Source organism: Melampsora larici-populina (genome assembly GCF_000204055.1).
Source record: "Melampsora larici-populina 98AG31 unplaced genomic scaffold MELLAscaffold_82, whole genome shotgun sequence".
Lineage (NCBI taxonomy): Eukaryota > Fungi > Basidiomycota > Pucciniomycetes > Pucciniales > Melampsoraceae > Melampsora > Melampsora laricis-populina.
Window position 1 is genome coordinate 116,228 of NW_006768846.1, and position 18,046 is coordinate 134,273.

Here is an 18,046-nt window from a genome sequence, read left to right on the forward strand (position 1 = left end):
AAGGCTCATGGGCTGAAGTTTCTTGAGTTGTTGACATGGCCCCGATGATAATTATAGATCCTACCAAATTGAATTTTGATCTGCCAGCTAGAATTTCAAAATTTAAAGAACACCACTCTTTTTAGACTTTCTCTACGAACTGACTCTACATATATCTTTTAAGAAAAACTACATCAAGTCTTGAATAGAAATCATTCATAAAACCAATCAAATCAAAATACATATCAAACGATTAGTGGATCACAAAAAAATCGAACGATATCAACAAAGTTTACACATTTTCATAAATCAAATCGAATAGGAGATGTGGAATCTCATCCTAAGTATTTTATTCTTACTTCCAATTCTATACTATACCTTGGTACGTTTGATATCAAAAACCGAATCTTTTCTTTCAAAAAGTCCTTTCTATCAAAAAAAACTAATCATTAAAATCGAATATGATTTATTTATTTTTTTCTAGATATTAACTTTACGATATATTTCACCCAACCCATTACCACCCACACCAGAATCATTAAACTACTTATCAACCGAGCAACCCAATGCACCAGGTCTACCATTAAAATCCATACAAGAACCCTCAACGCTAGACCTAAGTGTAGTGATTCCAGCCTATAATGAAGAAAACCGATTGAAAGTCGGCTTAAAATCCGCCTTAGATTATTTACCTACTTTAAATCAATCTTATGAAGTTTTGATTATAGATGATGGTAGTCAAGATCAAACCGTTCAAGAAGCTCTTCAACTTGCTTTTGATCATCAAGCTTTACTTCAATCATCTAATCCAAAGGTTAATGGTGAAATTAGAGTGATCCGATTAGGAAAGAATCGTGGTAAAGGTGGTGCAGTCAAACATGTAAGCTTTCAAGATCCTAAATTCTATTTCTTATAATCAAAAATCAATTCATCAAGTTTCATTTGATTGGTATTTTTTTCTGATGAATTTTCTTCATTCATAGGGAATCCTATTTTCACGTGGTCAAAGGATCTTATTCGCAGATGCAGATGGAGCCAGTGATTTCTCAGATCACAAATTACTAAACGATCAACTCAATCAAATCATCCTAAAGACCGAATCCACTCAACTTGGAATGAGTATCGGATCTAGAGCTCATCTAATCTCAACTCAACCTGTCGTTTCTAGATCTCAATTTCGTAATTTCTTAATGAAAGCCTTTCATCTTTATCTTTATTTGTTAGGTTTACGTGATATTCGTGATACTCAATGTGGATTTAAATTGTTAACTAGAGATTCAGCTAGAGATTTGTTTAATGGATTACATGTTGAAGGATGGTTTGTTGGATTCTTTTTCTTTCTTTTAAATCGTATTGGAAAACCCTCATTTAAACTAAGCTGATGTTTTGGTTTGTTTTTTCTTTTAGGATCTTTGATGTAGAATTATTACTGTTAGCCAAATTAATGAATCCTCCAATACCGATTGCAGAAGTTCCAATCACATGGAACGAAGTAAGTGGTAGTAAATTAAGTATCATTAAAGATAGTATCACAATGGCTATCGAATTACTTATCATTAGATTAAATTATTTATTAGGAGTTTGGAAAGTTCCTAAAAGTTCATCACTTCAGACATAAATCTCACCTCACCTTTTCATTTTTTTTTCTTTCTCAAGAGACATTTTTGCAATCCTCTTCTCTTCTCATCGACACCAGAGGCTATATCCTTTTTTCTTTTTGAATCGGTTCATGTTAATAAATCTTTCATCTCACTTTTGTTACCTATACCTTTCTTTTTGTTAATATAGTCATCTTTCATTTTCTTTTCCTCGCTTACCTTTTTTTTTCTTATAGCATGGTTTGAAAAACTTTTTGTGATCCATAGAATGTCTGTGATTGCACGTTGGTTTTGTGTTTGGATGCAAAAAAATGCAGAGTTTTTTCTTGCGCAAAATTGAAAAATCTATCATTGATTTTACACATTTTCTTAGATAGCTTTTTTCAAAAGAGATTGAATGGACAGATCATAATTTATTCAATCCTGATTTCATGGTACAAAAGTTATAATTTAAGGATTTGAGGAATATTTGATTAGAAGATAGAGAGACAAAAAACGAAATTTGAGAAAGAGTAAAACACGATTGAATCCAATCCAAAGATGAAATGTACAAAGAAACTATCCAGACTTAAAAAGTTTCACATTCAGTTTCTAATCCACAAGTGAGACATTTCTGAACCGAATTAGATTGACTTCCAGCAGACATCAACTCAAACTGATGTACATGAATTTCATCTTGTCTTTTTTGATATAAATTCTTTCGAGTTTGATTTCTTAAAGTTTTTAAATTTTCTTCAAACTTTTTAGATTTCTTTTGTTTTTTTACATTAGTTCTTCTTTGAAATTCTTCATCTAAATTTTCAGATGAACCCCATTTCTTAGATGAAAATGCATATTCTTCTACTTGTTCTCTTAAATATAACATCATATTTGAATAAGTTGATTGATGTGGATTAGCTTTTAATAAATGTGGTAAAAGTTCGGTATCTTTTAATTCGGCTAAAGTTTTTCCAAATTTCGATTTTCAATTGAATTAGTTTTTCGTTTTTTGTTTGTAGGAAAAGTTAAGAAAAAACTTACGATCAGTTAAAAGATAATCTTCTTTACATTCAGTTTTGGTTAATAAACTAAATCGATCTGGATAATTGTTTTTACATGTCTTACAGACCGGTACTCTAAATGCATTATAAATTTGAATGTCTAATTCGATACTTGAACAAACTTTACATTTCGGATTCTGATTTGGATCTAATGATAATTCTATTAACAAGCCAAAAAACCATCAAAACCATCAATTTTGGTTAATCTCTTCTTGTTTTTGTCTTGGTTTGGTTTGAGTGAATTAAAAAGTACTTACGATTTTGATGAAATCTTTCGATTTGTTTTAATCTTTGTTTTTTCAATTCTTCAACTTGTTGATTTTGTTTTAAAAGTTTTTGATTTTCTTCCTCTGAATTTAACAAGAATCCACCTTTACTATTCTTTAAAGTACTTAAATCATAATCTACATATTTTCCAATTAGATTTGGTAATGGTTTTAAATTTGATGTTGTAGATGAATCTGATTGGATTTGATTCTGAGGTCTTTTTTTTGATTTGATTTGATGAAGATCTTGTGTTGAAGTAGATTGAGTGAGTTGTTTTGATCTTAGTTGATATTTTGCTATTAATCTGTTTTGTTGTATTGATTTTGATGATTGATCTGATTGAGATGTTGAAGTGGATGGTTCAGCAATCAGATTAGAAGTTGAAGTTGAAGTTGAAGTTGATTCCATTTTGATGCTGAGTATAAACTTGGAAATCAAAGAACAGCGGATTGTTGATGGCAAGCAGAACAGATTGCTGTTGTCATAAAGTGTCAAGTTTCAGTCTAAGAACTTAGACTTAACTAGGTCTAAGTAGCTGGTTTAAGTCTATTTCCAGTTCAACTTCAAATTCAACTTCGATCCCAAATCAAACCAGAAAACAAAGAACAAGAGCAAGAACAAGAACAAGAACAAGAACAAGAACAAGAACACATGATGAAGAACCTATTAAGAAGATTCTTATCAACTAATCTAAAGTACTCTCATTCAAATCAAAACTTCATCAAATCAAACATCTCAACAACTTCAAATCAAACTCAAACCCAATCCCAAACCCAATCCCCAATCTCTTATGGTGTAACTTATGTACCACCATTAAAAATAACTCGTCAACACACCAAACGAGCTGACTATGTAAGCCTTCATGTATCTTGAAAACCTTTTTCTCACCATCACTTATCAAGTTAACTTCAACCTTTATATGAAAATTCTTTTAGGGACTTTATGATGGATTGAAAGTTAAAGCAGGTGATAATATACCTAAATCTAAACATCGTACTAAACGAGTCTGGAATCCGAATGTACAGAAATCAAGTTTATGGTCAGAAGTTTTAAATCAATCATTACAACTCAAACTCACGACTGCTGCATTAAAAACGATTGATAAAGTAAAAAAACCTACCTGATTTGATCATCTCATTAGACCGAAACCTATGACTGATTTTTTAAATGTCTTTGAATTTGATTCGTTAGGTTGGAGGATTAGATCGATATGTATTACAAATGAGTGATCAAAGGTTAGGAGGCACAGGTATAAGGATACGAGAACTAGTGATTTCGGCTATGAAAGCCAAACTTAAATTATCAAAAGGATTTACAAGACCGATACCTGAATGCGAAGTATGGAGAATTCCTCAATGGCAAGATTCGATTGAAAGATCAGATAGATTGATCATACGGAAAATGGTACCTTCTATCAATGTTCATCAAATTAAAGTGTTTCCTAGAAGATTAAATGTTGATGGGAAACTTGAGAAGGGGTCTTTGAATGATTTGTTTCAAAGAGGTCAGAAAGGTAGTCAAACTTCTAGAAGATCGACTCATCCAAGGAGATAGATTGATGATCACTTGGGAAATTCGAATGGCTTGATGGATATATATATATATGCAAAGTATATGTTTAAGAATCAAGTTCATTTATAAAAAATCGTAACAATATGTACCTCTGTTTTCGATTTGTTTATATTCTAAAGAAAGAAATTGAACCATTTGAGCTTTCAATAGATTCTTTCGAGCCTTGATTCTAGCTTTCACTCATCTTCCAATAAATCACGAGCAAGAAATTGATCAACACCATAAACCAATCTAATGATTAATGTACATGATACGTACAAACTCTACAAGCTGTTTGAAAAATTAGTCCAAGAGAACAAACCTTGAAAATTCAAGAGTTGGTTTAACAAACCTCTCAAAACAGAAAGTCTTGAGAACACTCTTGATTTTTTAATTATAAGACATCTCATTCTTCATTGAAAGAAAAAGAAGTATGTGATCTTCTTGAATAGTTTGTTGGATTACATACATAGTGACAAAGATGTAGGAAAGCTTGATAAGCTTAAAACTTTTGCTAAATTCACCCTTGTGTTTCTGCTTGGACATTCAAAAACATAAACACCGTCATTTTGATGGTTTGTGGATTACATTGATTGAATACAAAAGTTTTCACAAGGTGATTTTACCTTTTTTTATCATGTCTTATAAATCATTTTCTTGACTTGAAGTATGCCTATGTACTTGCAACTCCATAACTTTCACATTAAGACTTGAAGAATTCACTTCTCAAAATTTTGGAACTTCAACATCAATAAGATTCAATATCAAGTGTTTGATGTTAATGTTTTAATTATCTTGAGTTTTGGGCAAAGGTCAAGAAATAAATATTGATAAGTATATCATCACATTAGCTAGCTTGTGCTGTTGTGAAGGGTATACTCTCACTTGGATTTAGTAGAGATCAGTGAATTAAATTTCACATCTCGATTTAATAAATAAGAAATTTTATCAAAAACAAACTCTTTCGAATGCTAAAAGGAAGCAAGGTTTTCATCATCTAGCCACCAATGCTCTAATTAGTAAGAAGTTCTTCTTCCGGACAGGAGGGTTAACTTCTTGTCAACTTTTTGACCAAGTGATCAAGAAGACCATAAACTAATCATGAAGATTTTTCTTCATAAGATTCCTAACGGTACTTCCAAGCAATATCTACAAACTATGTCATAGAAGACAAATCCATGTCAGTTAAAGGATTTTTTTTCTGATCGAGCAAAGAAATCGATCACTGACTCATAGAAGGTATATTTTGAGGAGTATAAGGACACGTATATTTATATGTACCGGGATTAATACAATCTAAAGAAGATTTCGAAATCGAATGATCAACCGAAATGAAGACTTTGGAAAAAAAAAGGATTATTAAAACTTTAAGATCCTTACCATAATCGTATCCAGTCCAAGCATATTCTCTACATTGTTGATTACTGAAATCTTTGATAGGTGATTGAAAAAGTTGACAATTATTCATCGGGACCCAAAGATGAGCTTAAATGAAGTCAACCAAACAGATCAATTTAATTAGTTTTATAGTGAAGATAAGATCAAAGTATGATGATAAGAAAATGTTTATAAAGATCCTTACAGTTAAGTGAACAACTTGAAAGATCACAACTATACTTTTTCTTTTTAGGAATTTCCTGTTGACATACTATAGGAATATAATCGATCAAAAGACATATTTACTTTAGTGATTCTTTGAGATTATAGTCATTAGAGATTGGATAAGGAAAAGAAACAACTTTAATGAAATCACATACCACCAGTTTTCGAGTCAGGAATTGCAAAGGCTCCATTACACTGAACTGTAACATGCTGGTCCTGATTAGCCTTTAGGCAATGAACCAATAGACAAGAGATTATAAAACAAATCTTAAAGGAGATGTGAATCATCTTGGAGTACAGGCTCAGCAAGAGAGCAAGAAGATATTTCAAAACACAATAGAGTGGTCAAAAGAGTGAGATTTGATTAGGAAAAAATGGTTAGAGAAGAAATGAGCTCTGAAAGGTAGTCTAGAAGTAGCCTTTTAATATCTATAAATTCTTGAATTTGATTCGTGAACACACGGTTTCAATGACTGGGCTTTAGGGGCTGAACATCACACCGGCATGAGGAAAAGCAAAAGGTAAACTAAAGGAACGCCACCCGTGTGTCAGATATTTTGGCTTTTGTTTTGTTCATAGGCCGGGAGAACCAGATGGACCGCCGAAAAAAAATCTTTTGATACATCGAAGGCTAAGAATGAGGATGAAAACGAAAGAAATGATCACTGAGAACTGAGAATGAAGAAAAGGACTGTACTGAATCACACGATCATACCAGCCAGCGGTATCTTAACATTTAGGGTATACAAATATGTTCTGGGAATTTTCAGAAGGTTTTTTCCAGAACGCCAGAAGTTTTTTTTTTGGTGTGTTCTGGCGTTCTGGCATTCAGCAAATTTGAATGCACCACACTTCCAGAATGCCAGAAACCCCGTGAACACAACCCAACTCCACCAGCTCACCCCTCATCCCTACTCACCTCAGCACCAAATCACATCACCATCAGCTACTTCATCTCATCACGATTCACTACTCTCACCTCGAATCCTCGAGTCGATTAGACATTTGAGATACAACATTTTTCTCTAATCGACTCGAACATCTGTCGAGAAAAGATCTTCGAGTCGATTAGAGAATTGAAATCAAATTTCTGAGGAGTTCAATTAATGTTCAACTTCTTCGTGAAGTCGGTTTTCAGACAAATCACAAAGACAGTCAACATGAAGAGCAAAGCTTTCAAGTAGGTAACTAACATGGTTTTCAAAGAGATTGGTTCGGAAACAATGATCTCATTAGTTTGAAAAGCGGTCTGAAATTGACAAATCAAACGAGATCAACAATGATCGTTTTAAAAACTCAAAACACGATTAACAACAATCATTTCAATTCAAAAAGGTACATATTTACAGCTTAACACCAAGTCAAGTGAGACTGAAGAAATCTCAAAAAGGATACAAAACAAGACTGTGCATCGATTGATTTTGTGCACTTGAAGATCTCGTTTCCTTTTGAGAGACATTTGAAAACTAAGAAACAAACACAAATTGAAACCGATGAATCCCTCTTAAGATGAAAATACATTTAAAAACCTGCTTCAAATCTTAAGGGCCGAGGTTTTGAAAGTCAAAGGCCAACGGTGTGACGATTGGATTTTTGTGAGGGCTGCTTGGTTGGCTGAAGGTGGGGGATCACCGTCGATCACTTGATCCAGACGGCTGCAGATTTTGGATTGTGTTTTCCCGAATGCCAGAAGGGTTCTGGCGTTCTGGAAAAAACCTTCTGGAAATTCCCAGAACATATTTGTATACCCTAATTTATAGCCTGATAGTGATCAGATAATGATTCAAAGCTTCATTCGGTAAAGAGATCACTGAAGTCGAACTGACGGAGCGTAATCTCAAAACCCAAAATGAAAGGAACAGAAAGTGTTTTGGTAAAGAGCTGAAGGTAAATCGATTGGCAACTTGGTTTCAAAATGCAAAAGAATTTCTATAGCCCTTGAAAATTTGGTAGGATGGCTTCATCGAGCCTATATACTTCAGTCAGCAGTGTTATAAGTGGCAGTATCTCAGTCAAGATACAATGATTTCCAAGTGAGATAATAAAAAATCAGCTGATCAGAATTGTTAAGCCAGTGTTAATCACTTTGATCATTCTCATTCAAGTTGTAAGCCAACTTCAAGTTCAATCTGGCTTTTGATCCAAATGACCAATTTCACAGCTTGAGCAATCAAACACAGCCAAGATTAGTGATCATGAGCCAGTGATGAAAAAATATAAAACCAATCAAACTATTCAAGAATGCTTTCGAAAGCGCATTCAAGACTACCTCATCAACTTGAATTGAAAATATTCGAATCATGAATCCAAACAAGATTATCGATTTCTCAACTTTTCATAATCCATCAACTTCAATTCAATCTAAAATCAAATTATCAAATCAAATCAATCATCAACTCAACAACTTTGGTTATCTTTATTTAACAGAGATTCCTATTCAAAATCAAACCATTCAAGATGCATTCCAATGGGTAAGTAACAACATCTTACATCTCATGAATTTCTATCTATCTAGACAATCAAACAAATCACTTGCTCATCTCTTTCATGATCTGTTCTTGGTATTGGTAAACAAAGAGTCAAAAGTTTTTCAATTTACCACTTGAAATTAAACAAAAAGTATCACATCCGATCGATGGTAGTATTAATAGAGGTTACTCAGCCATCGGAATTGAAAAAGTGGTACAAAATGATTTAAAGAATCCTATTTCAATCAAATCAAATCGATCAAAACCAGATGATCAACGTGAAACGTTTGATTTAGGAAAATTTAATTTTCAATCCAATCCTTCACTTCAAAACCTTTGGTTACCTGATCCAATTGAAAAAGATTATCATTTGAATGGAATGCAAGACTTTTTCAAAAAGTTTTATCAAGAATGTTATGAATTTGAACATCAATTACTTGAAGCTATATCAATCTCTTTACTTGGGATTGAACATCAAGATTATTTATCAAACTTTCATATCCAAGCTGATAATCAAATCAGATTATCACATTATCCTTCAATCATCAAAAACGATCATAACTTATCAATCAATAGATTCAGTCCTCATACTGATTTTTCTACTTTTACTATCCTTTTTCAAGATCAACAATCAGGATTAGAAATCGAAGATCAATTCAAACCTAATCAATTCAATCCGATTCCTTCAATCCCTAATACGGTGATCTTACATGTAGGTGATCTTTTGATGAGATGGACAAATGATCATTTTAAATCTCCTTTACATAGAGTTAGTCTTCCATTGAGTGAAACCAATCTTATTCCTGAACGTTATTTGATTTCATTTTTTTGTGGACCTGATCGAGGTACTTTGATTGATTGTTTAGAAACTTGTTTTCATCCTACTCATGATCCTAAAAAATATGGTCCAATCACGGCTGAAGCTTATATAGATATGAGATTAAAGTTATCATATTGAGTTTTTGTATGATCTTCATTCGGAGATCATACCCTCTTCTTTCTTTTTGATAACAATCTCATTTTTATAGTCTTGGGAATTATTGTTCATGATGATTTGTGACTTCTTTCTACCATCAAAATGTATACACCCCCCAAAAAAGACGTTTTATGATATGTTTATTAAGTCTTCTTTCACTTCAAATTCCATCAGACTCTCAAGTAATAAAAGATGTTAATTTTGCTCTTTTTGTGGTGATGGAAAAATACTAGGTTTTTGGTGCCCACTGTTAGATCATTGAGCAGATAAACTGATTGAGCTCTAACAAGTAGGCTCATTGGTTTAATATCCAATAATGTGGTACTGATTTTATGGCACTCATTTCACAAAACTTGAATACCATCAGTATCAAATTAGACTGACCAAGACGTGACATGAATAGATCTCGTAGAGTTTGTGGTCAGTAAGAATTCATTGAAAGAGTCAAGCCTATTGATATATAAGAGAAGCCGAGCAATCTAATCCATGGTCATCCCAGGACAGATGATGCAAGTTGAAACTGATTCATCTGAATCTGCAATTTGATAATAGATCATCATTTGATCATGAAGAATCCAAAAGGTATATAGGTATTATTCAAAACAGTGGATGTTGACATCAAGGTTCAAGATTGAAGGAATAAATAAGATTTTATCACAAGAAGAAATAAGAATGTTCCATAATTGGTGAATTAAACAATCTTTACTGTTCGACTCTGACATTTCCTATCCTCAATTCTTTAGCTATGTTACAATATTGGCTTTTTCCATTTCAATAATTTGCTATATACTGTGTTAGGAAATGTTGAAGTAGTATGCACTTGCACAATTGGTTTTGTTCCATGGTCCAATTAGTGAGTTATTTCTTTGAATATATTAAAGTTATGATTTGATGCCAGGTATTCATTAGAGTCCACACATCATCTTGACTGCAAAAGTCAATGCACCACAAGCTATCCCACCACATCCATAAGCAGCAATCTCTAACCAAGCTTCTCCAGTCGTCAGATCATCCCAATCTCTTTTCTGACCTTTACAATAACAACAATCTGTTTGATATAATAACTCATGATCTTCGTAATCATAAACTCTGATCCTTCCACCGAATCCATGAACATCCCACATGGTCTTTTGGTTTCTTAGAAATTTACCATCTGGTAAGTATGTGTAATCAAACCCATTCTTCATTTGTTTAGCTTTCTGTTCGATATGATAGAGTTCTTCTGAACTGTATCTTCTCATTCCAACTAAATTTGGTGCATGAAGATCGGTCTGGCCCTGGCCCGGGCTAGGTGAGATTTCAGTGGATTGACGAAGCAATCTCCTTAAGGTTGCCATATTTGGGACCTGTCCAGTATGAACATCTTGGTCGAAATCTACCAATAAAGCGTCGTGGGTTAATTCATCTTGGGTTCTTTCAGCTTGCGCGCCTTCTGTCATTCTCTCGGTCATCGTCATTGTTCCAGGACTCCAGGTGATTGCAGAAACAGCACCAGCTGGTGCGTTAGCTTCGCTGAGATCTGAAGATGTGTGTGCTACACTCGATGTCGCGTGGAATTGCAATAGAGCGGCGTAGGTATGAGAAGGAATCCATAGGCAGAATCCTAAAATTAATTTTGATAACATATTGCTAAAATGGTAATTCTTTGATGAGGTTGTGTAAATAATTTCTAAACAGCCCAACAAACCATATCTCAGCATTACTTCTCACAGCCAAAGATTGATTTCTTTTGTCTCGAAAAAAAGTTTTTGTAAGAGGATAAGTTGATTAAAAACTTACAATCTTTTGATGAAGGGCTTTTGTAGTGAATATGTTAGGTATTTTACCTCTTAAAACTCCCTGCTAGTAAAATTAAAATTTCGGATTTGATTGGCAAATCTTGATGCAAACAATCACTTTGCAATCGAAAGAACAGATCAAAGGATACGAAAAGTTCTGAAATCGATTAGACAAAAAATCAAGGAATGAATTCTGCAACTGGAGAAGGTAGTGAAGGAAGACCTATAGACAAACGAGTTCTGAATGATCGCAGAAAAATGAGCAGTCTTAAGGATAGATCAATAAAAAGGGAATCAAATGACCGTGGATGTGAGACCTCAAGATTATCTTTCGAAATGATATCATCTGACTCTGAGGTTTGACAAGTAAATGTTTAAAAAGTAATTAAGAACTGGTATACATCTGCAATGCTTCAAGAACCGTCAGAACTGTTCCCTTTAGTTCAAGCAGCTCAAACAAAACCCTTAACACGCATGCTACATTGATGTTTTATGATCGCGAGGATTTCATTCATGAAGATGATGATGTAGGACGTACATACATATCGGTTATACCAAAGATGACAAAATTTGAATGCATATAGGCTACTGAAGCTAATGTGGGTTATCAAATTCCATGTACAAAACTGCATTCGTCTATGTAGATAACAAAGAATCAATTTAGGTAGATGAACTTATGATCGGTCTCATCTTTCGGGTCTCTGCATGTGTGGCGGGATCCAACTGCTTAAGCCATTTTGTGATAAAGAGTGACATCATGAGCTTCTTCTCATCCCGCTGTCCGCCGTGCTTGCGTTGCGTTGAGAGTGTGAAATCGAATTTGATAGCAATAAGCCATCGGTGTAGTAAGCCAATGTTCATCATGTATGATCCAATCTTTGATTCGTCAGTGAATCTGGCTTTGAAGTGTAATCTATCAAATTAAACAGCTTGTGAGTCTGACAGTAAAGCCAAGTGATTAGTTGGATTGCTGTGCTTAGAGGAGAGTACCAGGAGATCAATGGAATCCGGGAGGCTCACCAAATCGGTGGGCAGTGAGCGCTCTCTGTAAGTATCGCAGTGATACAGGTAGAACTTTTTTTATATCATATCCCCGATTCGGATGAGGCAATACACGTCCGAACATACCCATCCCGCTTCTGTAATGACACTCGCAGGCCATTCCCAAAGGGATCTTCAGACATCCATCCTAGCAATCACTCTCTAAACGATTAACCCAAGGTATGAAGATGTTCAACATCTTCCGCGCAACGAAGGCCAGCACTGGCCAAGAAGAATGTGATGATATGAGCACGGGCACGGGAGGTGAAGGACGGAAAGGCGATGTAGAAGATCCTCGAGGCAACCAGGGTACTGCTTTTATCCATGCAATATATATATTGATAGCCCATATTTTTGCACGAATCATCAACCTCCTTCCAATGCCTGAGAAGAAAGTCCCCAATTACAACCTCACGGCGATCAACCCCTATAGACGTGTCCCGTACCCTCCTCTTACCTCAGGAACAGAGACAGGTTTGGTCTGCAAATCGAAGTCTTGCAGGACAAGACCTACCCATTCGACTGTGTACTTTAAATCCCAACATAAGCATTTAACTGGCGTCAAGGTAAAGTTTTTTATTTATCTCATTTGCAAGGTTTTTCAAAATAACTATCATGAAAACAACTAAACTTGATTCCATTGTTGTAGTGCCCAATTGACTCCAGCAAAGACGGATTGCTTCGAACCTACAACACTGAACATTTTCAAGAGCAACTCCGCTTGCTAAATCGACGAGTAGTTGATTCCGCCGCCACTGTCATCAACAACAGTGTTACCACCAACGATTTTATGGAAATCCATCGGCTCATGAATGCCCCACCTACTCCCCCTGCTACTCAGGCGTCCACCAGCACCACTACGGAACGAAGTCCTGCAGGCACTGCGAACAACTCTTCACTTGAATGCAAGGGAGTAAATGGTCATATCGCTGCAGGCCATCAAACCCGCAAGAATGAGAGATGTCCCGTCAACGCTTGCAAAGCCGTAAGTTAAAGTAACTAGATTTGATGAATGATGTTCAAGTTAATGAAATCATTAACTTCCTCAGTGTTGTTTGGCACTCAACACTTCCGGTCTCACCCCATGTCCCAAGCACAACTCGATGGCCAAGCGACAACAGAAGGAAATCGAAGAGAACGGAAGGGTGTCAATTATTCCCTCACTACCTAACCGGAACATCATCGACATTATCTCATCACCATCCGTTGCAGAACCTGGTGAACAGCCAAAGGCTCCTCTAGCAATAACTCAGGGAGGACGAAGCAACGGTGTCAGAAAGTATAAAGGGAAAGTGCAAACCGATTTCCTCGACGAATATAGGAGAATGAGTTTAGAGCAAAAAGCCGCAGCACGGAAGCGCACAGCGAAGGCTGAGACTGCAAGCAAGACCATTGCATTGGTCGTCTGGGCGGGCTCGGAGGTGAGAATTCCACCTAACACCACTTTATGTATCAGTTGATTAAGTTGCTTACCCTTGGAAACGAAACTTTGCTTTACAGGAACACCCTCTTGGATACTGGGGAGGCTGGGCGCACGCCGCGAGCTGGCCAGATTTTTGTTTGGCCGAATGCAACGAGATCAATGAACTAGTTGCTCAGCAGCTAGGTGCGAATCCAAAAGCCAAATTGCAAGTTTGGAATGAGGATAACCAACTATGGGTATGTTCCTCTTGTTTATCTCTCTCCATAATCGACTTTACCCCGATTGAGAACTGAATTTTTAATTTTAACATTGCACGCATTCCAACCACCAGCTTCACACGTCGATGGACATCGTAGTTACTTACCCAGTAAAGATTCGCAAGATTTTGGTCGTATTCCCCGGTCTCGACCCATCTGAATGCAACGACGTCGACCGCCACTTAGCGTCAGTTTCCACAGGCGACAGGAAGGCTAGCATGACCATGGCCGCTTTTATACAGCGCAAAGAATCAGTGACACCTAAAAACAAGGTCAAAGGCAAGGCTAGGATGATCAATCTGGTGACGCCACCTGAGCCTGTTAGTCAGCAGATTACACCACGTGGCCGGGACCAAAGCACTCCGACTCAACCCAGCGAAACTCCCGACGACAACATTCCAACGGACTCCTCAACAAGACCACCTCTCCAATCAGGCTCACACCAAGGTAACAAGCGTTTACGCTCTCCGTCTATTGATATAGGCAGTAGTAGTACCTTGACCAATGGCAACGACTCATCAAACATACGACCGGCAAAGCGTAAACGATCTAGGCAAGGACCAATGTGGTCTAATGTCGCCACCATGGCTGAATTGTCACGTCTATATCTCCTTACTCTTGATGGACCGCAAAAGCTGAATAACAAAGAAGCTTTTGATGTTGTATTTGGAACTCGATTTACATATGCCACATCCACTATATCGCATTATGTAAGATGGTGCGAAGACCTTGACCATGAAAATCGACTTGCACCGTTTGTAGCTCGCAACAGCAATATGAAAGTGGCCAACGCTCGCCAGAATCATTTCCTTGCCGAGTGGAGGCGGACAGACTCGCGTTTTGACAATGCAAAGCCGGTCAAGCAAGTCAAGCTCTAGTTGTATTATTTATATTTTCTGTCATTATAAACTCTTTACCTTGCTTTATTGTTATGTGGTCAATAGTCATTGCTTATCTTTTCTTCCTCGCGATCTCATTGAACATGTGTGTGTATGTAACTGCCTTTCTTATTAATTTAAGGCGAACTTTTCTTTTATCTTTCTTGAATCAATTGTAACAAACATAGGCAGACCCCATGGTCGATTTTTACTCCTATTCAGTATGTGTTCCTCACTGTTTATTGTATTGTAATTACGTTTCTTGATCCTGCAAATAATCATATCGTGCTGTTGCTATATGTTATGTGCAACCAATTTTTTTCAATACATGTCCCAATACTACCAACCATGTGTTTGATAGAATTGCAGATAAATCACTTCCAGTCTAATTCAACTCGCCAGTGTAACTGGTATTGTACCCCAACAAAGGTGACAATATATTATATATATTATACATGGTCAAGCAATGCCATATGTAGCCGGATAGCTTGCACATATGTCAGTTGGGTAAGTTCGGCTTGATCCCAATGCGGCTCACATCACTCACTTGGTATCGGGAAAATGGAAAAACTAGCGATCGGATGTGATCGGATGGCTTTGATAGCCCTTACGGACATCGCGGTATATATAATCAGACGCTTGGTGATCCGGGAATATTCAGATAGCAGTTTTTCCCAGTGATCGTAAATGATTGGTAGCAAAAGTTGTTATAAACTTCTGAGACACAATCGATACCATTTCACTTAAACCCTTCAACCTCTATATCAATATTTTACATCGCGTTTATATATAATAATTGACATTGATCATTTCATCTGTTCAAACATCAACATTCATAAAATATTCATTCCATCTGTTCTTCATCTGTTCGATCATTGCCGTTCATAAATTATTCAATAACATCTAGATACGTACTGTAAATACTTATGGTCCTCATATTTACTTCGTCCAATTATTGACGACAATCTCGTCCTAGATTCATTTCGAAATGCCATCCCGCACTCGATCATCTGCAAAATACGCTACGTCAACTCCGCCTTCTACGGCCCCAGCTGAGGAAGACGGCTGCACTATGGTAGACAATCATAGGCAAGTCAATACGCGAATTTGACGTCAGTATACTTATGTGCTGACCTTCTTCATAATGTTGTAGATCTGTTACGACGGCAGCTTCATCTGTTTCACAAATCGACGCTAGGGGTTTGTCAACATCTACAGTGGACCAACTCGCCGGTATTTCTGTCGTCCACAAGACGGAAGACGGCGAAGGCGATGTGTTGCAACACTCGGTGCCTCCGGATGACAAGAAGACTGAAGTCGATACTTCCCAAATCGATCAACTGCCGTCAAAGAAAACCGATCAGACCGATACGACCCCCACTGTGGGTTCTGCAAATGTCACACCTCCCCGCGCGCCCTTGCGACTGATGTCAAGTGGATTCGAAAGTGTACCGCACAGGGGAATGCCCGGCTGGTTTCATGATGCAATGAGATATTCTAAACCTTTTGGTTGAGTGATTATTGTTTTACTTAACGTTGTCATTATTTTTGTTTATTACATGTGGGTCTTCTTTGCACACTTACTAATACTTTCAAACTTATAGATGATGAGAACACGTTGCGAGCCGCCTTCATGTATAAGTATCGAAGACATATATATGTTCAGCCACATATATATGTACCGGAAAACCTTGATGGATATTCCCGCTATCTGGTAGTTTATTCTATTGGCAAAGACATAGACTTGTATGGTACCAGGGATTCCAACGAATGGATAGCAAAAGAATATAAATGTGAACGGGACGGCTTCGAATCAACGGTCACAGCCAGATATCATACTGCTTGGTGTGACGACTCCAAATCAAACTCAAGATCACATGCTCTTGCATTTGTTCAAGCTAACCGCTATGTGGCAAATTTGTTGACTGACTATCAAGATAGTCTCATGAACCGCTGGATGACACATCGACACCCCGGAGAGGAGGAATGTATTGACATTCAGGACTTGCATACCAAATCCCTTGCTTTGAAGGTAATAAATCTCCATATCATGCTTCTACAACATTTTATGTAAGTTAAACCTTTTGATGTCATGAATATGCAGGTTAACAACTTATTTATTTTCCAAGCTATTGGGTTTTTGCAAAGTAATGACCCGGGTTGGTATGTGTGTGGCCCTCCAACGAGCCGCGAGCATGACCGCTACGTCAATGAATATACGTTTGGTGGCGACGGTATCCGTGATACCGATCCATGGAAAGCTGTGATTCACGGCCTGGTACATTACTCGTACCATGTCAGTGGTGGCAACACACTTATCACCCAAATAGACTGTGATGTTCGAGGTAAATTGTCCAACATAGTCTGCTATAACCGAAGGTAAGTTCAGTCACATTTTAATAATTACATTATTTCAGAAATAGCAAATCCAAACTAACTATGTACGATGATATTGATTAACCAGTCAAAAAACCCTTGTATGTGCCGAAACGATTGAGAATGCATTTATACATTTTGAGTACCAACATAAATGTAACATCTATTGCGAGAAACTAGATATGGAAAGAGTGAATGACAATTAGTAACTGGTGATGTTAAAGTGCAGTGGAGTGTTGCACATTTTGTATCACACTATCTCAAATCCATTTCTTTCAAACCAAAAAATGTATTCATCAATTTATCGCTCTCACACTCCACTCATAGTTAGATTTTCCATTTATTTCAAAATTATAATGATTTACTCATTAATCGTGTTGTTATTTTCAATTTCTCCAACTCTCCAATAAAAATTGCATTCAATGAGTGATATGAAAATAAAATACGACACTTAGAGACGAAATCAGGGGGTCATGCTGGTGTTAGAACATAGGAACCAATCACATAGTGAGAGAAACGTAGGAACCGGTCAAGGATAATTAAGTAAGATAACAGTAAAATAATATGAAAGTAAAAGAGGAGAGAGGAAAATTACAACGGGGTGGTGCGATAATCGACATTGCCTAAAAATTTGACGTTCTCCCTCTGTTTGATTTGATCACACAGCCGCACATTGTGAAGGCGAATCATCTCGTCCAAAAAGAAATTATAACGCACTGCATGCATGTTACGCAAGATGGAATCAAACCTACCAAAACACGCGTTGACTATCTCGGCGGCAGACGCGTTGAATCGCCATTTCTTGCCGTCAG

General features: G+C 36.6%; 8 protein-coding genes across 8 annotated transcripts; 5 read left to right on the plus strand and 3 right to left on the minus strand.

Annotated features, from left to right (window-relative positions):
* Positions 1 to 114: 114 nt before the first annotated feature.
* Positions 115 to 1,909, plus strand: MELLADRAFT_45971 (family 2 glycosyltransferase; the record flags this gene model as incomplete). Its single annotated transcript, XM_007417976.1, has 4 exons — positions 115 to 361; positions 464 to 859; positions 963 to 1,297; positions 1,387 to 1,909. The coding sequence occupies 4 exons, from the start codon at positions 305 to 307 to the stop codon at positions 1,595 to 1,597; spliced, it is 999 nt and encodes a 332-aa protein (XP_007418038.1).
* A 251-nt stretch (positions 1,910 to 2,160) lies between these two features.
* Positions 2,161 to 3,028, minus strand: MELLADRAFT_28280 (uncharacterized protein; the record flags this gene model as incomplete). Its single annotated transcript, XM_007417972.1, has 3 exons — positions 2,161 to 2,516; positions 2,598 to 2,777; positions 2,875 to 3,028. Coding segments are annotated over 3 exons (690 nt in total), but the record flags the coding sequence as incomplete, so codon positions are not given.
* A 457-nt stretch (positions 3,029 to 3,485) lies between these two features.
* Positions 3,486 to 4,438, plus strand: MELLADRAFT_50935 (uncharacterized protein; the record flags this gene model as incomplete). The annotated part of the gene is made up of 3 exons (XM_007417980.1): positions 3,486 to 3,736; positions 3,820 to 3,990; positions 4,076 to 4,438. 3 exons carry the CDS (start codon positions 3,536 to 3,538, stop codon positions 4,436 to 4,438), a joined length of 735 nt encoding a protein of 244 aa, XP_007418042.1.
* A 1,112-nt stretch (positions 4,439 to 5,550) lies between these two features.
* MELLADRAFT_113347 (uncharacterized protein) lies at positions 5,551 to 6,325 on the minus strand (the record flags this gene model as incomplete). The annotated part of the gene is made up of 5 exons (XM_007418025.1): positions 5,551 to 5,591; positions 5,666 to 5,731; positions 5,816 to 5,920; positions 6,018 to 6,083; positions 6,193 to 6,325. The coding sequence occupies 5 exons, from the start codon at positions 6,323 to 6,325 to the stop codon at positions 5,551 to 5,553; spliced, it is 411 nt and encodes a 136-aa protein (XP_007418087.1).
* Positions 6,326 to 8,337: 2,012 nt separating this feature from the next.
* On the plus strand, positions 8,338 to 9,463 carry MELLADRAFT_40738 (uncharacterized protein; the record flags this gene model as incomplete). Its single annotated transcript, XM_007417974.1, has 2 exons — positions 8,338 to 8,508; positions 8,615 to 9,463. The coding sequence occupies 2 exons, from the start codon at positions 8,338 to 8,340 to the stop codon at positions 9,461 to 9,463; spliced, it is 1,020 nt and encodes a 339-aa protein (XP_007418036.1).
* Positions 9,464 to 10,386: 923 nt separating this feature from the next.
* MELLADRAFT_95503 (uncharacterized protein) lies at positions 10,387 to 11,106 on the minus strand (the record flags this gene model as incomplete). The annotated part of the gene is made up of 1 exon (XM_007418008.1): positions 10,387 to 11,106. The coding sequence occupies one exon, from the start codon at positions 11,104 to 11,106 to the stop codon at positions 10,387 to 10,389; it is 720 nt and encodes a 239-aa protein (XP_007418070.1).
* Positions 11,107 to 12,482: 1,376 nt separating this feature from the next.
* On the plus strand, positions 12,483 to 14,858 carry MELLADRAFT_95504 (uncharacterized protein; the record flags this gene model as incomplete). The annotated part of the gene is made up of 5 exons (XM_007418009.1): positions 12,483 to 12,866; positions 12,950 to 13,285; positions 13,350 to 13,721; positions 13,801 to 13,959; positions 14,055 to 14,858. The coding sequence occupies 5 exons, from the start codon at positions 12,483 to 12,485 to the stop codon at positions 14,856 to 14,858; spliced, it is 2,055 nt and encodes a 684-aa protein (XP_007418071.1).
* Positions 14,859 to 15,419: 561 nt separating this feature from the next.
* Positions 15,420 to 17,440, plus strand: MELLADRAFT_113351 (uncharacterized protein; the record flags this gene model as incomplete). Its single annotated transcript, XM_007418018.1, has 7 exons — positions 15,420 to 15,479; positions 15,948 to 15,970; positions 16,012 to 16,367; positions 16,463 to 16,846; positions 16,891 to 16,928; positions 16,963 to 17,021; positions 17,323 to 17,440. The coding sequence occupies 7 exons, from the start codon at positions 15,420 to 15,422 to the stop codon at positions 17,438 to 17,440; spliced, it is 1,038 nt and encodes a 345-aa protein (XP_007418080.1).
* Positions 17,441 to 18,046: the final 606 nt, after the last annotated feature.